We start from the raw sequence: 20,808 nt of genomic DNA, 5'->3' as shown, positions 1-20,808 counted from the left end.
CCTTTGAGTCTTTGTTCCACACTGAGGGATGCCTCCTCTCTTTATTCCTTCTCATTCCAACTAATAATCAATAAACATATATTGAGTGCCCACTATATATCAGGCATAGCACAATGGGGAATACCTACATGAAGAATTCAAAGTTAAATGAGACATAGTCTCTGCTCTTCAGGACCCCAGCACCAAGAACCTCTTCCTACCAGGGCAAGGTTCCATGAATTTAAATGTATTTATTTGGCTACACCAGGCCTCAGTTGCAACACACAGGATCTTCATCGCTGCGTGCAGGATCTTCGTAGCATGTGGGATCTTTTCAGTTGCGGCATGGGAACTCTTAGTTGCAACATGTGGGATCTAGTTCCCTGACCAGAGACCAAACCCAGGCCCCCTACACTGGGAGCACGTAGTCTTAGCCACTGGACCACCAGGAAAGTCCCAAGGTTCCATGAATTTAAAGGGAGCCTTGAACTGAGGCAGATGTGATCCATCCTTGAGCACTGCTGACACACACTGCTTCCCCAGGAAATTGCCTGCAGGTGCATACGGACCACTCCCCCTGTTTACCCACCATGCTGCCTACCCAGCTTAATCTGCTGAGGAGGAAGAAAACAGCAACCTAGCGAGTTCCTGCCCCAGCCTTGGTCTGCATTTTCTATCTTCAGCTCCTCGACTGCTCTACCATATTCCATATAAGATGCCTTCCTGAAGCACCGTGGTTTCCTCCATCTTTTTCCTGTCTAATCTATAGATTTGTTAGGGATCCTCATTCACCCTATCCTGCCCAGCCCAGGCATTACAAAAACATGTTAACCTAACCTGAGTTCAAATCCAAGCTCTACCACCTACTGGCTTCAAGAAGCTCCTAAGCACTCTGAGTCTTAGCTGCCTCATTTGTAAAAGGGGAAATATAATATCCATCTCACAGTAGTTATCTACTTTGTTGAGAGTATTAAATGAGATTATTTGTGTAAAATGCCCAGAACAGTACCTGTCACAGAGTAATTATCTAATATTACTGGTTTCTTCCTTGGCACACCCCAAGACATGGACCGTTCAAATCCAGCCACCATCTGTGCCCATTTCAGGTAGTTTGTATTGACCCACCCACTGAAATAGAATGGAGAGTATGCCATATAGTAGAAGATAATAGACTATGCCATAGCCCTTTGGCAACAGGAAAATGTGGCCTTGTGGAGGTAGGTCCTCTAGCTAGCCAAGACAATAAAAACCTGTACACAACTACAAGGTATGCTCTCAATCACAGGGACCCTTCTTTGTGCTCCTATCCCCACTGGTAAGCAAGTCATCGGCCTCCCGGATAAATATTATAGACAGAGGGCCCACAGACTTCTTCTCTAGTTGGATGAAGTTAAGCCCTTGTTAAACCTGCTGGACCAAATGGACCATGAACTGAGCCATTTGAACATGAGCCTGCTGTCTTTGTTACTTAGTCTTCATAGCCTGCAGCAGAGCAGCAAATAGAACTGACAACACCAACAGGGCTGCATCTCAGTTTTTTAACTGTACACCAAGAACCAGAATGCAATGAGGCCACCCTAGTAAACCAGTCCTCAGATGGTGTTAGTAATTCCTTCCAAGTTGAAGTTTCCCAGGGAGAGATGACTACACTCTGTCTAATATATTGTCTACCAACATTTCTGTGTTGAAGGCCTTTAGAATTCCTGTCTCAGTTCAGTTGTTCTGTCCAGTTCGAGGGAATACGCTGTGTCTGATTCTGAGCTAAGGCAGAAACAGTGTTGCCTGTCTCTGTACTTAAGAGAATAACATTAAATAAAGAAAACTACTACATTCATTGTTTTCATTTGGGCTATATGTCAGAATTTCTCTGTTAGGTGTCCTGTCCCAAGGAAAATGTGTCAGCCCTCCAGCAGTGGGTACCCGACAAAACAGTCTTATCCATACTTCCCACATTCTGTACCCATGCTCCTGTTCAAGAGCCACCTGCAGGTCAACTCATGTATTTTAATCTGAGTCATGGTTGTTAATTCTGAGACTAGGAATGATTTCTGTGAACTAACACCCATAAAAGAAGAGATGTTACAAGTAAGATCATCAAGTGATGGTGTGTCCTAACTATGCAACACTTGAGGATCTCAGCCAACCATGTACCTTATATGGATAATTTAGTAAAGATAAAGGGCAGACACATGTTTCTAAACACATTTGATGGGAAAAGATTTAATAATGATGGACAGCAAGGCCTGTGGGTAGAGTTGTTGAGAGAACAAATCAGGTCCTATGGGTGAGATCAGATAGTTCAAGAAATAAAATCCATGAACTCCTGCTGTGGAGCATGCCTTTCAAATGAAGACTGAAAGCTCTTGACTTAGCAGGTGCAATTCTTTAAATCCATCAAGCTTGGCAGGACTTCATTCTCTAACCCCACCCTCCTGATCTCCAAGGGTGTTTTTAGATTTGCCTTGTGGAAATATGGAACATACAGGACATGTTTAAAACAGAAGGCAAGCATCTAAATCCCAATTAGAAAGCCTGGGGTGGGGGTTGGAGAGGTGGGCAGGGTAGACAGTAGTGAGTAAGGTGTCCTGGAGCCAGGTAGAAATATAAGTAGCTTATCCCAGTTGAGGAAGAACCAGGACCCTGACTCTAAAAAGAAGTCAAATTCGTGTTTCCATAACATCTTACGGAAAAACCTGGACGAATTTTTTGGCCCACTCACTATTAGAGAAACCTGCCAGGTGAATCAGGTGCAAGCTGGAACTACAGAGTTGATAGTCATGGTTGTAGAGGTAGTAGTGAGAGATCACATCGAAGTAAGAAAGCAGAGACCCAACCTTTGGGCCTTGTGAGCAGTAAGGGTGAAAGGAAGCAAAGAAAGAAAAAAGTGATCGAAGAAGAAGGAGGAAAACAGCACAGAGCAGTATAACAAAACTCTACATTTAAAAGGTTATTTCAAATCTAAAATGTAATTGCTTTTAGTTGTAGTAATATTTTAGATCATGTGAATTAGAACCACTAAACTCATCGCCTAAATTACTTTACTTTAGGTGTTCCAAATATCTGTTGGCTGTGATGCTAATAAATTCATTGCTGTTAAAGGGCAAGTATATTTGCATTTGACTTGTCTTACTTTTATGTTTAAAAACGAATGGTGAACTAAATGGTAATTACTAGCGATAATATTAGCCCAATGACTGACATGTCCATATGAAATCCATTCATTATAAGTTGATAATTTGTCCAAACCAGACTTGTTTGAACTTTTTTGCCAAGTCAAATATTACATTTGAATCATATTCAAATATTACATTTGGATCAGACAGACTTAACCTCTATCTCCATTACTAGCATTTTTCTCTACCTTCCCTTTTCATAAGCCAGTTTCCATCCTTTGCATTACCTCTCTCAGCTCTTCAGTGTACAATTTATTTCCAGAGAAATGAGAGGGAGAAAAACTTACCTTTGTTGTCCATCCTACTCAAACCAGTTATAATTTCATTTCTGTCAGAGAACTGCTTGTAACCACAAGAGAGAACCCTCAGTTTCCTGCACCTTTTTCCATGAGAAAGTTTTTTAGAGCAAACCTAACAGAACCACCAGTGTTTCCTTCAGAGAATCCCAAAGTGTTACTTTTATTGATTTTTACTATGGTTCACAATGAAGCACACTGGAACTTGTGTCATCCACAGCTCTTTCTTCTGCATGGGAGAGAATAAAGGTCAGCATACACAAATCTGTTTAACTGAGGTGGGATGTATAATGGAGACAAAAATGTATTGCAATTCCTTTCCTGTGGTTAGGGTGAGGGTGGGGTAACATTGACTCTTACCTGAATCTATTTATGAAGTGGCTTGCTCGCATCCAAAACAAAGGTCTATTCATCTGTCATTCTAATAATCTTTTGAGTAGTGAATTGTTAAAATCAGTTGCCAGACAGATAATTAAATATTCCCATCTCATTCAGCAAGGAATTTGCATTTCCCTAAGTCCTTTTCCAGAAAACACAAAGGCTAACTGATTTAAACAGCCTATAGCATCTTACTTCTGGGATGGTCTACATCCTTGCTCCTTAGAGTATAATCTATGGACCAGCAGTGGTATCACCTGGGAAGTTACTAGAAATGCAGAATCTCAGGCCTCGCCTCGTACCTGCTGAGTCAGAATCTCTGTTTTAACAAAATTTCCAAGATTAGTAGGGGCGTTAAAATTTGAGAATAACTGCTCTAAGCAACATGTTACCAAAATCAATTCCCAGTACCCCTGCATGCAGTATCACTGCATGAAGATTTCCTTCTTCAGTGAGATGCAAAACAGCTTGAGTCAATCTATTTCTGGGAAGGTTTAGAGAGCAATAGTCAAACTAGGTTGCTCTCCAGAATCACCTGGAGAGCATGTCTGAAAACACAGATTTCAGGACCTCTTTCCAGGTCTCTTAGTCAATGACCCACTGCTCTGGAACTCTAAAAATGACCCTAATTTCTTGGATTCAGGTTGTGGTTGGCCTAAGTTTTCACAATCAGCAAAGGATACCAATGGGGCCCATGATACTTCTGACAGGAGAGTTGTCAATGAAGGAGGGCATCTCTTGAGGTCTAATTTGAATTCAGGGTGGGAGGTGGTCCTAGTCTTCCAATATCTATATAAACACAGCAGTGACTGGGGTTCCTTCTGAGTTACACTGGAAGCAGCCAGCAAAAATGGTGAAATGAATAATTTAACTTACTAAAATCTCTATCATTTTATAGACCATGATAGCCTTATGTCTGCATAAACCCTAACTAGAAATTATGTGAATTCTTAAAATAGATCCTTACCTGTGCAACTGAGTCTCTAGTAGCAATTAGAACTCTGTGTTTTAAAAACTTATTAAGAATGAAACAGTCCAAAGAAATTTGTCTTACTTTGATGGATTTTCTACAAATTTTCACATGTATCAAATTCTGGTACCTTCAGAAACATTTCTGAAGCTGAGTTTTAAAAATAGAAATGCTAGGGCTACACACCAACCCCAAAGATTCTAATTCAATAAGTGATGATTCTGTGATACTTTCGAGTTCGAGAATCACTGAGTTAAATGGTTAAATGTTTGTGCTAGTAAGTAAGGAATGATGATATTACAACTTCATTATGTTTTATTTTTTGTAGATTTGATAAAAAAGAATGCCTTCAGCATGATTTTTTTTACATCATTGAAAAGTAAGAAGTCTTTTTTAACATAGAGTTTTATATTAATGTAGTATCAATAATCTAGAATCAGTTAGTATTTATTCCTATTATCATCAGTCTTTTCTGATATACACATTTATTGCTATAAATTTACCTCTAGGCACTGATTTTGCTGCACCTCACAAATTTTGATAAGTTGTGTTTTCATTTAGTTGAACATATTTTCTAACTTCTCTTAAGATTTTGTCTTTGATCTGTGTGTTATTTAGAAGTATGTTGCTTAATCTCCACATATTTTAGGAGTATTTTGTAATTATGGTCATCTGTTTGACTTTTGTGATACCGCTTTACCCAAACAAAGTAATGGTTTTAATTTTTAAGTTTGTGAAGAAGAAAGATTCTAAGTAATGAAAATGTCTTTTTACAGGTCATATCTGAGGGATCGACCACCTAAACACTTGGTAAGAGAACTATAATTTTGTCAATCAGCCAAATATAGAAAATAACTAAACATTTTTCCTTTTTTAGAGAGTAAAATATAATTGGGAAAAATATGGCTGCCCACTGAGAGTTGATTTCAGAGAAAAGTTTCACCCTGTGGTTCAACTGTAAGTATATTCTCACTAAAAATTTTAACTTATTTTGAAAGTTTCAAAATAAAAGTATGAAAAGAAGCTTAATTAATCATGTATTTAATAATAAATATTTTTGAGCACCCAAATATATGCAACACTAGGTTTTCAGTACTAGTTATGGAAAGTTGGATGGTCCATGGTCCCTGCATGTTGAGGGAGATTACAATTTAGAAGCTGAGACATAAGTAGGTAAGAGAGCTGAGACTCCTCTCATGGATGCAGACCGTCTCCTAACCCTTGCTTTATCCTCTCTAAATCTCTCCCCAACCTCCAGCGCCCCTCCCTGTTATAGGAACTATCTCCCACTGGTGACATATGACTTTTCTTTCCATGTGCCAATAATAACTGAATGCTTGCAAAGAGAGAAACTAGATTACTAATAAGGGATAGTACGTGGGGAGATTTCAAAAATATTATCTCTAACTTAATTTTTATAAATAATGTTTCATAATAAAAATATGAATAAAATGCTACAAGGAAGGCTTTTCCAAGTGATTTTGTGCTAGTTTGCTTGCTTCTCTGACTTTATGCTAGATTTATGATTATAAAAAAGTTACAAAGTTTGTTACAAAATTAAAAATATAGAAAAGTATGAGACAAGTGACCTAGGTTTCTAATTTTTTTTTGCTATTATAAACAAAATTGTGGTGAATATCCATTTATGTACATGTATGGACATTAGTCCAGATATGCTATGAGGATAAATTACTGGATAATTTATCCAGTAAATTTGTCCAGTAAATTTATCCTCATGGCAAAGGATAATTACTGCCATGAGGATAAATTACTGGAAGTGAAATTCCTATGAGAAAAACATCAAAATTTTAGTCAATGCTTTCAGCTTTTGGGGTCCTCGGGCTGAAGACAGCTTCTGAGATCTCTTAGGGTGGGTAGGTGTGAAGTAATGAATCAGGCACTCCAATTTAGTTTTGCCATCAGAGCTTTCCCTGTTGGAATCCAGAAGGGTTCTGCCAGCACGTACTGCCCCCTACTTGTAATCCATGACAGTTCTAAGATTCTGTACTCTGCCCTAACCCTCTTATGTTACCCTCCTACAATCCCTCTGTCATGGGTTCTCTGAGCAATCAGGCTAATCTGCTATCTTCCTTAGTTTCAATCTTCTAGACATCTAATCATGCCACTTCTTTTCTTGGGCACCCTAGGCACTCCTTCCCTCACTGAGACCTAGTTTTTTTCCTTGTTTTTTTTTTTTGTTTGTTTGTTTTATCTAGTGCCTAATCCTCCAGTGGTTAAAAAAAAAACTCAATGTTCTCTCCCAGAGAAGTGCACTCTTCAGTTCATATCATCATTATTAAACACCTACTTTGCACCAATAACTGTGCTAGGTACTGGAAATTCAAAGATGAATAACCCAGGATTTCTGCTCTCAAGAGCTCAAGAGTCTGATAAATTATATATGAACTGATATGCTAAATGGAACAATAGAAAGGAATGACATGGGTAGTTGGTATTGAAACTGTAAAGAAAAGAATCCAACTCAGCTATGGAAGGGAGAGGGGCTCTGGAAAGTGTTCCCAGAGCATTTGAGCTGAGTCGCTGAGTCTTAAATGATAATGAATATCTAGCTGAAGGCAGAGGAGAGAAGGAGAACTGGGGAAGGTAACAGGGAACTCCACTGAGTAAGCCTTTCAAGCAAAAATGATAGAGGAAGAAATTTCATAGTTCAAATGGTATAATGTTATCGGAGCACATAGTGAGGCATGATGTATCAGGAGAAAAGGCTGGGAAACTAGCTAGGTAGAGTCCAGCTCATGGAAGACTTTCTATCCATTCTTCTGGTAGAGTGGCATGATTAAATATTTGCTTTACCTAGTTCTCTCTGTAAGAAGTATAGAAGATGAATTTCAGGGAAACATGTCTAAGTAAGGAGACCAGGTAGTAAACTGTAGTGGTAGTCCAGGGAGGAAAAAAAAACAAATGACTGAGATAGCAACAGAGACAAAAAAGAGGAATCACTTACGAGAAAATTACTCATAGTAACAGGCAGGGCTTGATAATTGATAGATGTGAGTGCTGAGGGAAAGAGAGAATGAGGAAGATGAATGACTCAAAGGTAATATCGATCAGGAGAGATTTTCTGCAAACTTCTACTACTGTTATCTATCCATCTTCAAGCATCTGTGCCCATTAACTCTGTCTGTCTTCCTGTCACCATAGGTAAAGTATATGGGTATCTAAGGCCTGTCCCTCCATTTGTGAACTGGATACCCACACCCTTTCCTAATTAAAACCACTGTTCCCGAAATTGCCCCCTCTTTCTCCTGCTTCATCAACTTTACCCTGTCTACTGGATCATCATACAAATATACAATTCTTTCCCTCACCAAAACCAAAAACTAAACCAAAACAAAAACCCTCTCTTGACCCCACTACCCCTCTCACTACTATACTCACTGTCACCAGCTCTTCTCCTATCCTCTCCCAAATCTTTCTCAGTCAGAATTTTACCCCCACCACTCCATTGGCACTGCTAGCCCATGTGACCAACGGCCTTGGCCTCCATATTGCTAAGCTCAGTGGTCAATTCTCAAGTCTCATCTTACTTGATCTCATTAACAAGAATTGACAGTTGATTATTTCCTCCTACTTGAAATATTTTCCTTATTGGATTTCCAGGATATCACATTTTCCTACTTTTCCTGCTACCTCACTGATAGCTCCTCCTTAATTTCTTAGTTTCTCCTTTTCTCCATGACTTCTTAATGTTGGAATGCCCCAAGGCTCAAAGCTTTCTTTTCTTTTCTCCACTTCAACTTTCTCTTTCAGTGATGTCGCCCAGTCTCATGGACTCGAATGTCTCAATATATTGATAAACCCCAAAACTGTATCTTCAGCCTGAATATCCTCCATTGTATTAGTCAAATACGGCTAGGCTATGCTGCAGCATCTCTGTGCTTAACCTTTTTCATGTCATAGTCTGACATATTTTGTACCTACATCATCTTGACATGGCCTCCTAGACTACCACTATGAAAGGGGAAAACTGGAAAGAAAGAAAAAAAAAGACTAGAGGATTTCCTGGGATATCTTAAAGGTTCGGGCCTAGAATTGGTTTACATCATTTCCACCCACATCCAATTATCTGGAACCTAATGCCATAGCCCTAATCTAACTCCAAGGCAGGCTAGAAAATGTAAACAGGCACAGGGTTATTTGGTAGCACTAACAGTGTCTGCAAAACTCTTGAACTCCAGATCCATAAATCCACATAGATGTTGAATACATAACTCACTTTTCTACTTAGATATTGCCTAGATATATCAAACAACCTGTTCAAAACTGAACCCCTGATCTTACCCTCAAAATCTGCTCCATCAATAGCGTTCCTCATTTCAACTGATATCAACCCTATCCTTCTGGCTGTTTGGGTCAAACTTTGGAATCACCCCAGCCATTCTTTCTTTTATATCTTTCATTCAATACATCAGTAAATCCTATTGGCTCTATCTTCAAGATACCTACAGGATCTGACTATTTGTCACCACTTGAACTGCTACCACCCTGATCTAAGCCATCACTACCTGCCTGGATTATTAAAATAGCCTTTCTGTTGGCCTCCCTGCTTCCACCCTTGCATCTCTATAGCAGCAACAATGAATCATTTAAAATGGTTAGAGCACATCACTCCTAAGCTCAAAATGTATAATCACTGAGTAAAAGCCAAGTCGTTCCTCTGATTTACAAAGCTCTATGTGATCTGCTGTCCCTGTTACCTTTCTCCTGGTGAGCTTCACCTCACTTACTTCATTCTACTCACTTGGCCTCCTTATTGTCCCTCAGGTAAGCCAAGCAGATTCCCACCTCAGGGCCGTTGTACCTGCTGCTTGCTGTGCCTGCAATGCTCTTTCCCCAGATGTTCACTTAGTTTGTTCTCTCACTTCCTTCTTTGCCCAAATGTCACTTTCTTAAAGAGACCTATGCTGACTGTCATATTTAAAATTATAAGCTGCCTCTGCACCACCTTCACTCCTCACCTGTCTTTTTTGTTCATAGTATTTATTACCACCTAACAAATTATACATCTTACTTATTTAACTTGTGTATTGTCTTTTCTCCTCTACTATAATGGAAGTTTCGTAGAGAAGAGCTTTTTATTTAGTTAGTTCACTGCTATATCCTCCAGCACCTAGATCACTGACTAGCATATAGTAAGCAATCAATAAATATTTGCTGAATGAACTCATGAATTTTATGTTTATGGCTTCCCTAAACTGGACAAATTTTAATACCATCAATTGTAATATAAAATAGAGAATAAAGCGTATGCTTACAGGGGAAGATGACTAGTTGATTTTTAGACATTTTGAATTTGAGTCTGTGTGACATCCAAAAGGAGATGTGCAATAAAATGTTAAATTGAAGCATCTGAAGTTCATGTAAACTGTCTGAGCTAGAGATATATTTGGAAGTCAGTAAAAATTTTGTGATATTAAGAATTGTTGTGAGTGATCATAAAGAATTATCGGGGTACATAGAAGGTCCAATTGTACCCCTCTTCCCTGACCAAATCCTGAGTGAATTGAATAATATGAGTCAGAAGATGGATGTTATTACTCATCACTTATTACTGACAAAAAATATATATTGACAGATGTAGCTTACATTTGCAGAAAGTGAACTTCCTGATACTACACCACTAATACTATACCTAACAGGGTTAAAAAGAATCATCTCCCCAGTCATACATATTGTTGATCCACTGCTGGTCTCTAATCTTGGAAGCACTTTAAATGTATAACATAAATGAGAAAAGAACATGTTATCCTACAAGAAATTCACTCATAAGAAGAAAAATGTGAAGCTAAGCCAAGCATGCCCAGCTTATTCTTTTCTAAGTTATCAATCATTTATGTCAACCCACTTCCCAAGGGGCAAAGTGAATAGAAGAGCAAAGATAGACCAAGAATGTTATACTCATTGAGCTCCCTCCACATAAAAGGAAGTATCAAAAGTTGTGTTTCATTTTAACTATAATATGGAAAATAAGAAGAGTTATGAGCCATAGATTTACCCTACTAAAAAACAAAAAACAAACAAAAAAACCCAATATTCAAAGGTGGTGAGAGGAAAAAAGAGTCTAGAAATAAGAGCCAGAAAAAAACATTCAGAGAAACACAAGGACAACATAGATAATGTGGAATTGTGGAAGCAAAGACAATAGGAGTTTTTTTTTTTTGCCTTTGTCTTTTATTTATTTATTTATTTATTTTGTTTTGGCTTTGGGGTTTCTTTTTTTAACATCTTTATTGGAGTATAATTGCTTTGCAACGGCGTGTTAGTTTCTGCTTTATAACAAAGTGAATCAGTTATAGCTATACATATATCCCCATATCTCTTCCCTCTTGCGTCTCCCTCCCTCCCACCCTTCCTATCCCACCCCTCTAGGTGGTCACAAAGCACCGAGCTGATCTCTCTGTACTATGTGGCTGCTTCCCACTAGCTATCTATTTTACATTTGGTAGTGTATGTATGTCCATGCCACTCTCTCACTTTGTCCCAGTTTACCCTTCCCCCTCCCCACAATAGGAATTTTTTTTTTTTTTTTTTGCAGTACGCGGGCCTCTCACTGTTGTAGCCTCTCCCGTTGCAAAACACAGGCTCCGGACCCGCAGGCTGAGCAGCCATGGCTCACGGGCCCAGCTGCTCCATGGCATGTGGGATCTTCCCGGACCGTGGGAACGAACCCATGTCCCCTGCATCAGCAGGCGGACTCTCAACAACTGTGCCACCAGTGAAGCCCACAATGGGAATTTTTAAGAAAAAATGAGTAAAAGAGTCAAATTCAGAGAGACCTGCTAAACCAACACTGAAAATGTCCATTGGATTTGACATTAGAATAGCATTAGTGAACTTTATAAGAGTAGTTTCTATGAAATGGTGAGGACAGACAGAAGTCAGATTGCAGGGGGTTTGCAAAATCAATTAAAGGTTTTTATGTAGGGGCAAAATGTAGCCTACACTTTTTCAACTTTTTGTTGAAATTTACCTATAGAGTAAAACAGAAAATCATGAGGTTTCTTTTTTTAGGATAAAAGATGTGAGCATGTTTACAATTCAAGTTTACAGTTTACATGTTACAGTTGAGCTTTCTTTAATAAAGGAAGAAAAGTTTAAAATCAGTCATTCTGAATATGGTAGTGCAACAGACTGAGCTCACTTGAATCACTCCCCACCCACCAAAGACACACATAATCCTTGATAAAACATAACAAAATATTTTATGCATAGCCAAACTTGAAAAAAAGAAAGAGCAATCTCTAGGTGATACAAGTAAAGAGAACTCTAAGAGTAGTCAGCTCCAGGTGATCTACTGTAGTCCAGGAATATTGATCCAGGATACTGGTAGTAGGAATTAGGAGATAGGGTTTTAAAGCCTCTGTGGGGCCAGGAAGATCTTTCATAAATCCAGGATATATGAAGACTAGAAAATTCTACTCAATGACCAGAGAAACAAGGAAGAAAGTGTTACCTGCATGAATGTGGGAAAAATATCTCCTGTAAGAATGTTAAATGTCAACCTTGGGCTGTATGTGGACAGGGATCTAAATTTAATGTACATACATAGGAAAAGACTATAGTAATAAAAATCAATAGATGAAAAAAGAAGCTAAAAACATGTCACATAGCCATAAAATCCCTAAGGCTCCAACAGAAGCAATTGAAAAAGCAAATCCAGGGCATAAGACTCCCACTGGAAAAATCAGCACCACCAAAGAATTGTCAATAAATGTTTACCAACCATATGAGGAAATGGGAGAGTTAGAAGATAAAACAAATTGAAAGATAGGCCCAACAAAACTAAAAATAACAAAGCAATCTGAACAATACATAAAATATTATTAAAGAAAAATAAAGAAGACAAATAAAACAAACTATAACAAAAAATATGACTATGAAAAGAAAGTAGGGGGACTTCCCTGGCAGTCCAGTAGTTAAGACTCCACACTCTCAATGCAAGGGGCATGGGTTTGACCCCAGGTTGGAGAACTAAGATCCAGCATGCCATACAGTGTGGCCTAAAAAAAAAAAAAAAAATCATATAAAAAAAAAGAAAAGAAAATAGGCATATTTTAAAAAGATAGAAATTCTAGATATAAAATCATACCTATTAAATTCAAAATTTTAGAGATGATTACAAACCGCTAAAGATATGGGTAAAAAGAGAGTTACCAAAAAAAAAAAAGAGAGAGAGAGAGAGAGAAAGACATGGAAATCAACCAGAATGCAGCACAAATAGTTAAGGAGATATAGAAATAAGAAAGAAGTTAAGAAACAATTGAGGAAAGAATGACAAACTCTTCTAACATGTGCCTAATAGTTTTCTCCAGAAGAAGAAATTAGAGAAAATGGGTTGGAAAGGTAAGTGAAACTCAATCAAATAAAATGTGAAAACTTTCCATAATTTATTAAAGGGCTAAGTCATCAGAGTGAAGATTGACACAAAGTCTTAAGTAACTCAAAATGAAATCATAGAACACAAAAGAAAAAGAGAAAATGTTTATAGGCTGCCATACAGATAAGATAGATTACCCATAATAGACTGCCACTTATATTGAGAGATTTCTTATCAGCAAAAATAGGACAAAAATAATAGAATGATATTTTCATTGAGCTGAGGGAAAAGAATGTTAATCTTAGATTGTAAATCTAGATAAACTTTTATTCAAGAGTAAGGGTGAAATAAATACCTATGCAAATAAAGAGTTTACATTAAAAATCCTTAATAAAAACAAAACAAAAAACTACTGAAGGATTTTATTCAATAAGAAGAAAAATAAGTCCAAAAAAGAAAATAATATAGTAGAGGAATCAATCATAAGGAAAGAAATTATTGGTTAAAGTAAAGAAAGATAAACTGTAGAAATAAATTTTAAGAATAATATCTTTGATGGATGTGAAAACAAGATGGAAATGAAATACTACTACTCAACATGTGGAATTGAAGCAAGATGATTAGAGTTAAATTATTCTGAAATCTTAGCATTGTTTAGGTGTGGGGTCAAGACTTTTAAGGTGAAGAGTCACTAAAAGAAGAATAGAAAGAACAAAGTGGGGTTATTTTGAAAAAAGATTGATAAAAAGAAAACTTAATGAACATACAAAATCCCATTTTCTTTTCCTCCAGGGCACACACCTAGACTCTGTTTCTAAACATGCTTTGCAGTTAGGTGGGGCCATATGCCTGAATACTGCACAGTGGAATGTGGACCAAAGTGTCAGATGACCAGTCAGGCTTGGACTCTGCCCCCCATAAAAAAAAAATTAAGTTTTGCATAATCCTCCCAGCTATCTCTTTTTATCTTCTATCATCTGCCAGTTTTGGAGAATCCAAAAAGGACTCAGAAACATTATGGTCTACTAAATGGAAAAAGTCTGGGTTTCTAAAGGATTATGTGGAGCAGAGCACCTCCCCTCCTCTAATTCCACCCACAGTGGACCATAAAATGAGTAAGGAATAAACTTTATTGTGTTAACTTACTGAGATTTTAAGTATTGTTGCAGCAATGAAGTTAGACCAACTTAAACTATTGAGCAATGCTATAGATGAAAAGAGAAAAAAATATAGGGTTAGTAAAAAGAAAAAGTTACATAGTAGAAATACATATAAATATATTAATAATGACCAAAATTTTAAAGCACTTACTTCTATATTAAAAGACAATAATTCTAAGATTGCATTTTTAAATGAAGTCAGGTATACGTAATTTATGAGAGAAATATCCAGTAACTGTTAGACCTTAGAAGAACGTTCAGCAAGTTGAATTCAAGATCAAAATACAATAAATTAAAATGTCTCTATACATCAGTAAATGCTAACTAGAATATATAGTTGACCCTTGAACAACCCTCCATGTACATATAATAAATAATAATAGTAATAATAATAAAATAATAAATTTCACATATAACTTATAATTGGCTCTCTATACATGTGGTTCCTCCATACTGCTGTTCCACATCTGCGGATTTAAACCTACCACAGATTGTGTAGTACTGTAGTATTTACTATTGAAAAAATTCTGCATATAAGCACACCCACACGGTTTAAACCCATTGTTTTTGAGGGTAAACTGTATAATAGAAAAATTATTCCATTCACAATAGCAAAAATAAAATAAAGTAGAATAGATTTAATAAAAGTTGTACAAGACCTGTATAGCAAAATTTATAAAACATTATTAAATACATAGAAGAATACTATAATACTTGAAAAACTATACCACGTGTTTTGATAGAGAGACTCAGTATTATAAAGGTATCAGTTCTTCTCTAATCTATCCATAACTTAAATGAAATTCCAATAAAATTTCATCAGGGTTTTCAGCAGAATTTAAGTAGGTCCTAAAATTTATATAGAAAAACAATGGGCTAAAAATATCCAGACAAATATCTTCCAGAATTGAAGTTCTAGAAATGGCAAAGTAGTTTTATTTGACATACACTCTGCCCAATACCAACTATATATGCTCTAGACAAACTGTAATAAATAATTCTTTAGAAGCATTAGAGAGCAAAAACTGCAAAAGACATGATCCTTGAAAGAAGGAAAGATTTCTAAGTAAGACTGTCCTCTGAAGTCACTTCCTAGTTTTTGGCAGGGTATGTGGGAATCAGGCTATAACAGAAAATGACAGAGCTACTGGACTTAAGAGACAGACAGTGGAGTATGTGACTGTGAAACAGCTATAAATTTAGGTGAAAAATCTTGGAAAGGACAGCATCATGCAGGAGGAGCAACAAAAGTATAGAAAACTTTTTCCTCAAATTCTTGAACTGTGCATGTGTAAGGAAAGGAAGCAGAGATCTCAATAGTTACCTGATGCTGGGAGACAAATCTGGACAAAGTCACACCAACTTAGAGGGTATTGGAAAACACCTTAGGCTTTCTTCTGAAACCAAAATGGTTAGCTAAAGACAAAATGCTATGTCCTGGGGTTAAAGGCAAAACTAAACGACTGTAAAGCCTTCCAAGTCCTAAAACTAATCTTCATCAGAGTCAGAGAGATCCACCAGTTATTTATCTTCAGAAGAAGAAGAAAGAGAAGAAGAAGGAGAAGGAGAAGAAGGAGAAGGAGAGAAGGAAGAGGAAAAAGAGGAAGAGGAGGAAGAAGAAGAAAAAGAAGAACAACAATAACAACAACAACAAAACTCTTTAGAGGAAAATAACAAAACCCAGAGTGTCAACAATGTATAATTTTAAATGTTCAGTACAGTACAGTATTAAAAATTACTAGACATCAAAAGAATCAGGAAAATGACCCCAAATCAATAAAATGGAGTTAGTAGTAGCAGACTACAGATGACCCAGACTCTGACTGGCATTAGCAGACAAGGACTTTAATTCAGCAAGTATAAATATGTTAAAAGATTCTCAGGAAAATTGTAGAGAATGGGTGAACAGATAGGGAATCTCAGTAAAGAAATGCTAACTATTTTTTTAAAAGAGCCAATTTGGGGACTTCCCTGGTGGCACAGTGGCTAAGAATCAGCTTGCCAATGCAGGGGACACGGGTTCAAGCCCTGGTCCGGGAAGATCCCACATGCCGCGGAGCAACTAAGCCTGTGTGCCACAACCACTGAGCTGCGCTCTAGAGCCCATGAGCCACAACTACTGAAGCCCACATGCTTAGAGCCTGTGCTCCACAAGAAGAGAAGCCACCACAATGAGAAGACCATGCACCACAATGAAGAGTAGTCCCTGCTCGCCGCAACTAGAGAAAACCCACATGCAACAATGAAAACCCAATGCAGCCAAAAATAAATAAATTTTAAAAAGAGTCAGTTTGGAATGCTAGAATAAAAGAAAACACAGCAACTGAAATTTAAAAATAAAAATTAATAGGACGGACTTAATAGGAAGTTAGACAAAGCAGATAAAAAGATTAGTGAAAATAAAGATTGTTCAATAGAAATTATCCAAATTATACAACAGGAAAGAATTTTTTTTAATTATGTGCTTCAATGACCTATGGGACAATATCAAGCAATCTAACTTAAATAGAATTGGAGAATATTTTTTGAAGAAATATTGACTGAAATATATCCAAAGTTGGTGATAAATATTAGCCCATGGACCCCAGAAGCTCAATAAACACCACATCCAAGCACAACATAAACAAATGCTGAAAGGTAAAGATAAAGAGAAATGCTTAAGAGCAGCTAGACAGGGAAAAACTGATACATTACATTCAGGGGAACAAAGAAAGAATTACAGCAAACTTTTCACCAGAAATAGTAGAGGTCAGTAATTAAACTCAAAAGCTTCTACATGGCAAAGGAAACCATAAACAAAGTGAAAAGACAACCTACAGAATAGGAGAAAATATTTGTAAATGATGTGACTGACAAGGGATTAGTGTCCAAAATTTACAAAGAGCTCATGTGGCTGAATATCAATAAAACAAATGACCCAATCAAAAAATAGGCAGAAGACCTAGATAGATATTTCTCCAAAGAAGACATACAGGTGGGCAAGAGGTACATGAAAAGATGCTCAACATCACTAATCATTAGAGAAATGTAAACCAAAACTACAATGAGATATCACCTCACACCAGTCAGAATGGCCATCATCAAAAAATCTACAAACAATAAATAGTGGAGAGGGTGTGGAGAAAAGGCAACCCTCCTACACTGTTGATGGGAATGTAAATTGGTACAGCCACTGTGGAGAACACTATAGAGGTTCCTTAAAAAACTAAAAATAGAGCTACCATATGATCCAGCAGTCCCACTCCTGGGCATATATCTGGAGAAAACCATAATTAGAAAAGATATATGTACCCCAATGTTCATTGCAGCAGTATTTACAATACCAGGACATGGAAGCAACCTACATGTCCATCAATGAAGGAATGGATAAAGAAGATGTGGTACATATATACAATGGAATATTACTCTGCCATAAAAAAAAGAATGAAATGCCATTTGCAGCAACATGGATGAACATGGAGATTATCATACTAAGTGAAGTAAGTCAGACAGAGAAAGAAAAATATCGTATGACATCACTTATATGTGGAATCTAAAAAAAATTATACAAATGAACTTATTTACAAAACAGAAACAGACTTACAGACTTAGAAAATGAACTTATGGTTACAAGGGGGAGGGGTGGAGGAGGGGGAGGGATAGATTGGGAGTTTGGGATTGACATGTACACACTGCTATATTTAAAATAGATAACCAACAAGGGCCTACTGTATAGCACAGGGAACACTGCTCAATATTCTGTTATAAAATAAATGGGAAAAGAATATGAAAAAGAATAGATACATATATATGTATAACTGGATCACTTTGCTGTACACCTGAAACTAACATTATTAATCAACTATACTCCAATATAAAATAAAAATTTATTATTAATCAGCTATACTCCATTAATCAACTATACTCCATTATTAATTATTATAAATTAACTATACTCCAATATAAAATAAAAATTTATTAAAAATCTTTAAAAACAAAAGAAACAGTAGAGGTCAGGTAACAATAGAATGGCATTTTTAAGTGCTGAAGGATAAAAGAACTAGCAAGTTAACTATTAAGTTAACCATAGTATTATCCTATGATCTAGCAATTTCACTTCTGGCTATATATCCAAAAGAAGTGAAAGGAGGGACTAAAACAGATATTTGTACATCATATTCTTAAGCAGCATTATTCATAATAGTCAAAAGGTGGAAGCAACCCAAGTGTCCATTGACAGATAAACAGATAAACAAAATTTGATACATATCTACAATGGAGCATTATTCAGCCTTAAAGAAGGCAATTCTTACACATGCCTCAACATGCATGAATCTTAAAGACATTATGCTAAAAGAAAAATGCCAGTCACCAAAGGACAAATACTGTATGATTCCACTTTCATGAGGTACCAAGAATTGTTAATTCATAGAAAGTAGAATGGTGCTTTCCAGGGGCTGTAGGATAAGGGGAATAGCAAGTTATCATTTAATGGGTAAGAAATTTCCCTTGCAGAACATTTGATCCTGTCTAAAATGTCCATAAGACATTTGATCCAAAAGCTATTTTGTCCATGCCAAAAAGTTCTTGAAATGTGGTTCTGTCCAAAACATTCATGAAAATATTTGGTCTATGCTAAATAGTTTTGACAGGACCAAATATCAAGGACTTTTTGATGTGGACAAAATGTCTCCATAGATGTTTTGGACAGGACAAAATGTGACCAAATATAAAGAACATTTTGGCATAGATCAAATGTGTTATGGACATTTTGGACAGGAGCAAATGGCCCTGCAAATATCAAAGAAGGACATTTTGGGATGGACCAAATATATTATGGACATTTTGGACAGGATTAAATGTCTGCTAACTGGAATTTCAGTTTTGCAAGATGAAAAGATTATGTAGACAGATGGTCGTGATCATACAACGAAGTTTTATGCTTAATGCCACTGAACTGTATATTTAAAAATGGTTAAAATGCTAATTTTTACATTGTGCATATTTTTCATGATAAAAAAATCTGGTGAGAGGAGATCAAGATGGTGGAGTAAAAGGACATGGACTCTCCCTCTGCCCCCACCCCATGAACACATTGAAAATACAGCTACATGTGGAAAATTCTCACTGAAAGCTAACTGGAGACTGGCAGAAAGACTCCTATACAACCTAGGCTGTCAGAAAGATCCACGCAGAATTGGGTAGGAAGGGAAGAAAAGTGATCAGGTCAGGACCTGTGAACCTGGGAGGGGATTCAGAGGAAAAAGGAGGTTACATGGATGAAGATCCTCCCTAGGGATGAGCAGTTCAAACCACCTATTGGGTGCCCGAGCCCTGGGGTCTAACACTGTGAAGACGAGCCCCCTTGGCTGGTTGGGAGGCCAGTAGGACTAACAGAAGGACTGTAGGAAGCCTGAACTCCACTCATGAGGAGCACACACTTGCTTGCTCCTGAAGCAGGGTGGAGAGGGTGGATTGAGACTGCACAGGTGGCTGGCTGGTTTCCCATGACGTCCCAGCGCACATCCTAGCCTGAGCCAAATGACCACTTGAGTCCTGCTTGTTTCATGACACAATTCCACACCTTAGCTAGGATGGCAGAGGCCAAAGGGAGGCTCATCTGTGAGGGACAAAGGAGGTTCGGACTCAAAGCAGTGTCTGAGTGGAGTGGGGGCTGCCATTACTGGCACTTTCACAGGCATCACATTGGAAGCAGTCCAGGTGTCTGACCTCAGCCAGACCACCACAGCCTGTACCCTGACACATGCCGAGCATCCATGCCAGCCCCTCTTATTCCAGCACTGCTTCCCTCTGGGATGAGGGTTCCAGTGCTGGGAGGCGGGAGAGCACACACTTAAAGGGAACAGAGCCAGCTCAGACCCAAACTTCAGGGCTTCTGCTTCAGCAACTTGGGACTTGACCCCTCCCTTTGTAGGGTGGTGATGGTCACAGAGCAGAGGAGAAGCCCTGGCTGACACCTGGCTCTGGCACTACCATCTCCAGTCCCACTTCCTACCAAGGTGATGGTTGTCAATACACCCTGCGAAAAGATAGGACTTGTGTTCACTTCAGATCCAGCTCTCCCACAAAAGCCACTGGGCACATGCACACTGTATAGGGATGCTCTCATAAAGGGACACCCCTTCAAGACCGCAATAGGTAACTGTTTCATCTAATTTCATACACACAGAGAGAGTTGAGCAAAATGAGAATACTGAGGAATTTGTTTCAATTGAAAGAGCAACAGAAAACCCCTGAAAAAACAACCAGTGAAAAAGCAGTAAACAATTTACCAGATAAAGAGTCAAAGCATTAGTAATAAGAATGCTAACTGAATTAGGAAAAAGAATAGATGAACACAGTGAGAGTTTTAACAAAGAACTAGAATATGAAAAAAAACCAGTCAGAACTGAGGAATATGATAACTGAAATGAAAAACACAGTAGAAGGAATGAACAGCAGACTAGGTGATATAGAAGAATGTGGAAAACATAGGCAGAACACTCTATGACATAAATCATACCAAGATCCTTTT

The 20,808-nt window shown here is 37.6% G+C and overlaps 1 protein-coding gene across 1 annotated transcript in view; it reads left to right on the top strand.

The window, feature by feature from the left end:
• Positions 1–20,808, top strand: part of CATSPERE (catsper channel auxiliary subunit epsilon) — a 249,588-nt gene that overhangs the window by 186,416 nt on the left and 42,364 nt on the right. Inside the window, exons 14-17 of the mRNA XM_022579421.2 lie at positions 3,027–3,079; positions 5,125–5,175; positions 5,573–5,606; positions 5,674–5,753. Coding sequence (XP_022435129.2) covers positions 3,027–3,079; positions 5,125–5,175; positions 5,573–5,606; positions 5,674–5,753 — 218 coding nt within the window. The remainder of the gene's footprint in view (positions 1–3,026; positions 3,080–5,124; positions 5,176–5,572; positions 5,607–5,673; positions 5,754–20,808) is intronic.

This window comes from Delphinapterus leucas, chromosome 1, assembly GCF_059928025.1.
Source record: "Delphinapterus leucas isolate spDelLeu-1000000601 "Yukka" chromosome 1, BTC_Dleu_Yukka2, whole genome shotgun sequence".
NCBI classification, from domain to species: domain Eukaryota; kingdom Metazoa; phylum Chordata; class Mammalia; order Artiodactyla; family Monodontidae; genus Delphinapterus; species Delphinapterus leucas.
The sequence above is the reverse complement of the archived record's forward strand: the minus strand, read 5'-3'. Positions and strand labels throughout refer to the sequence as shown.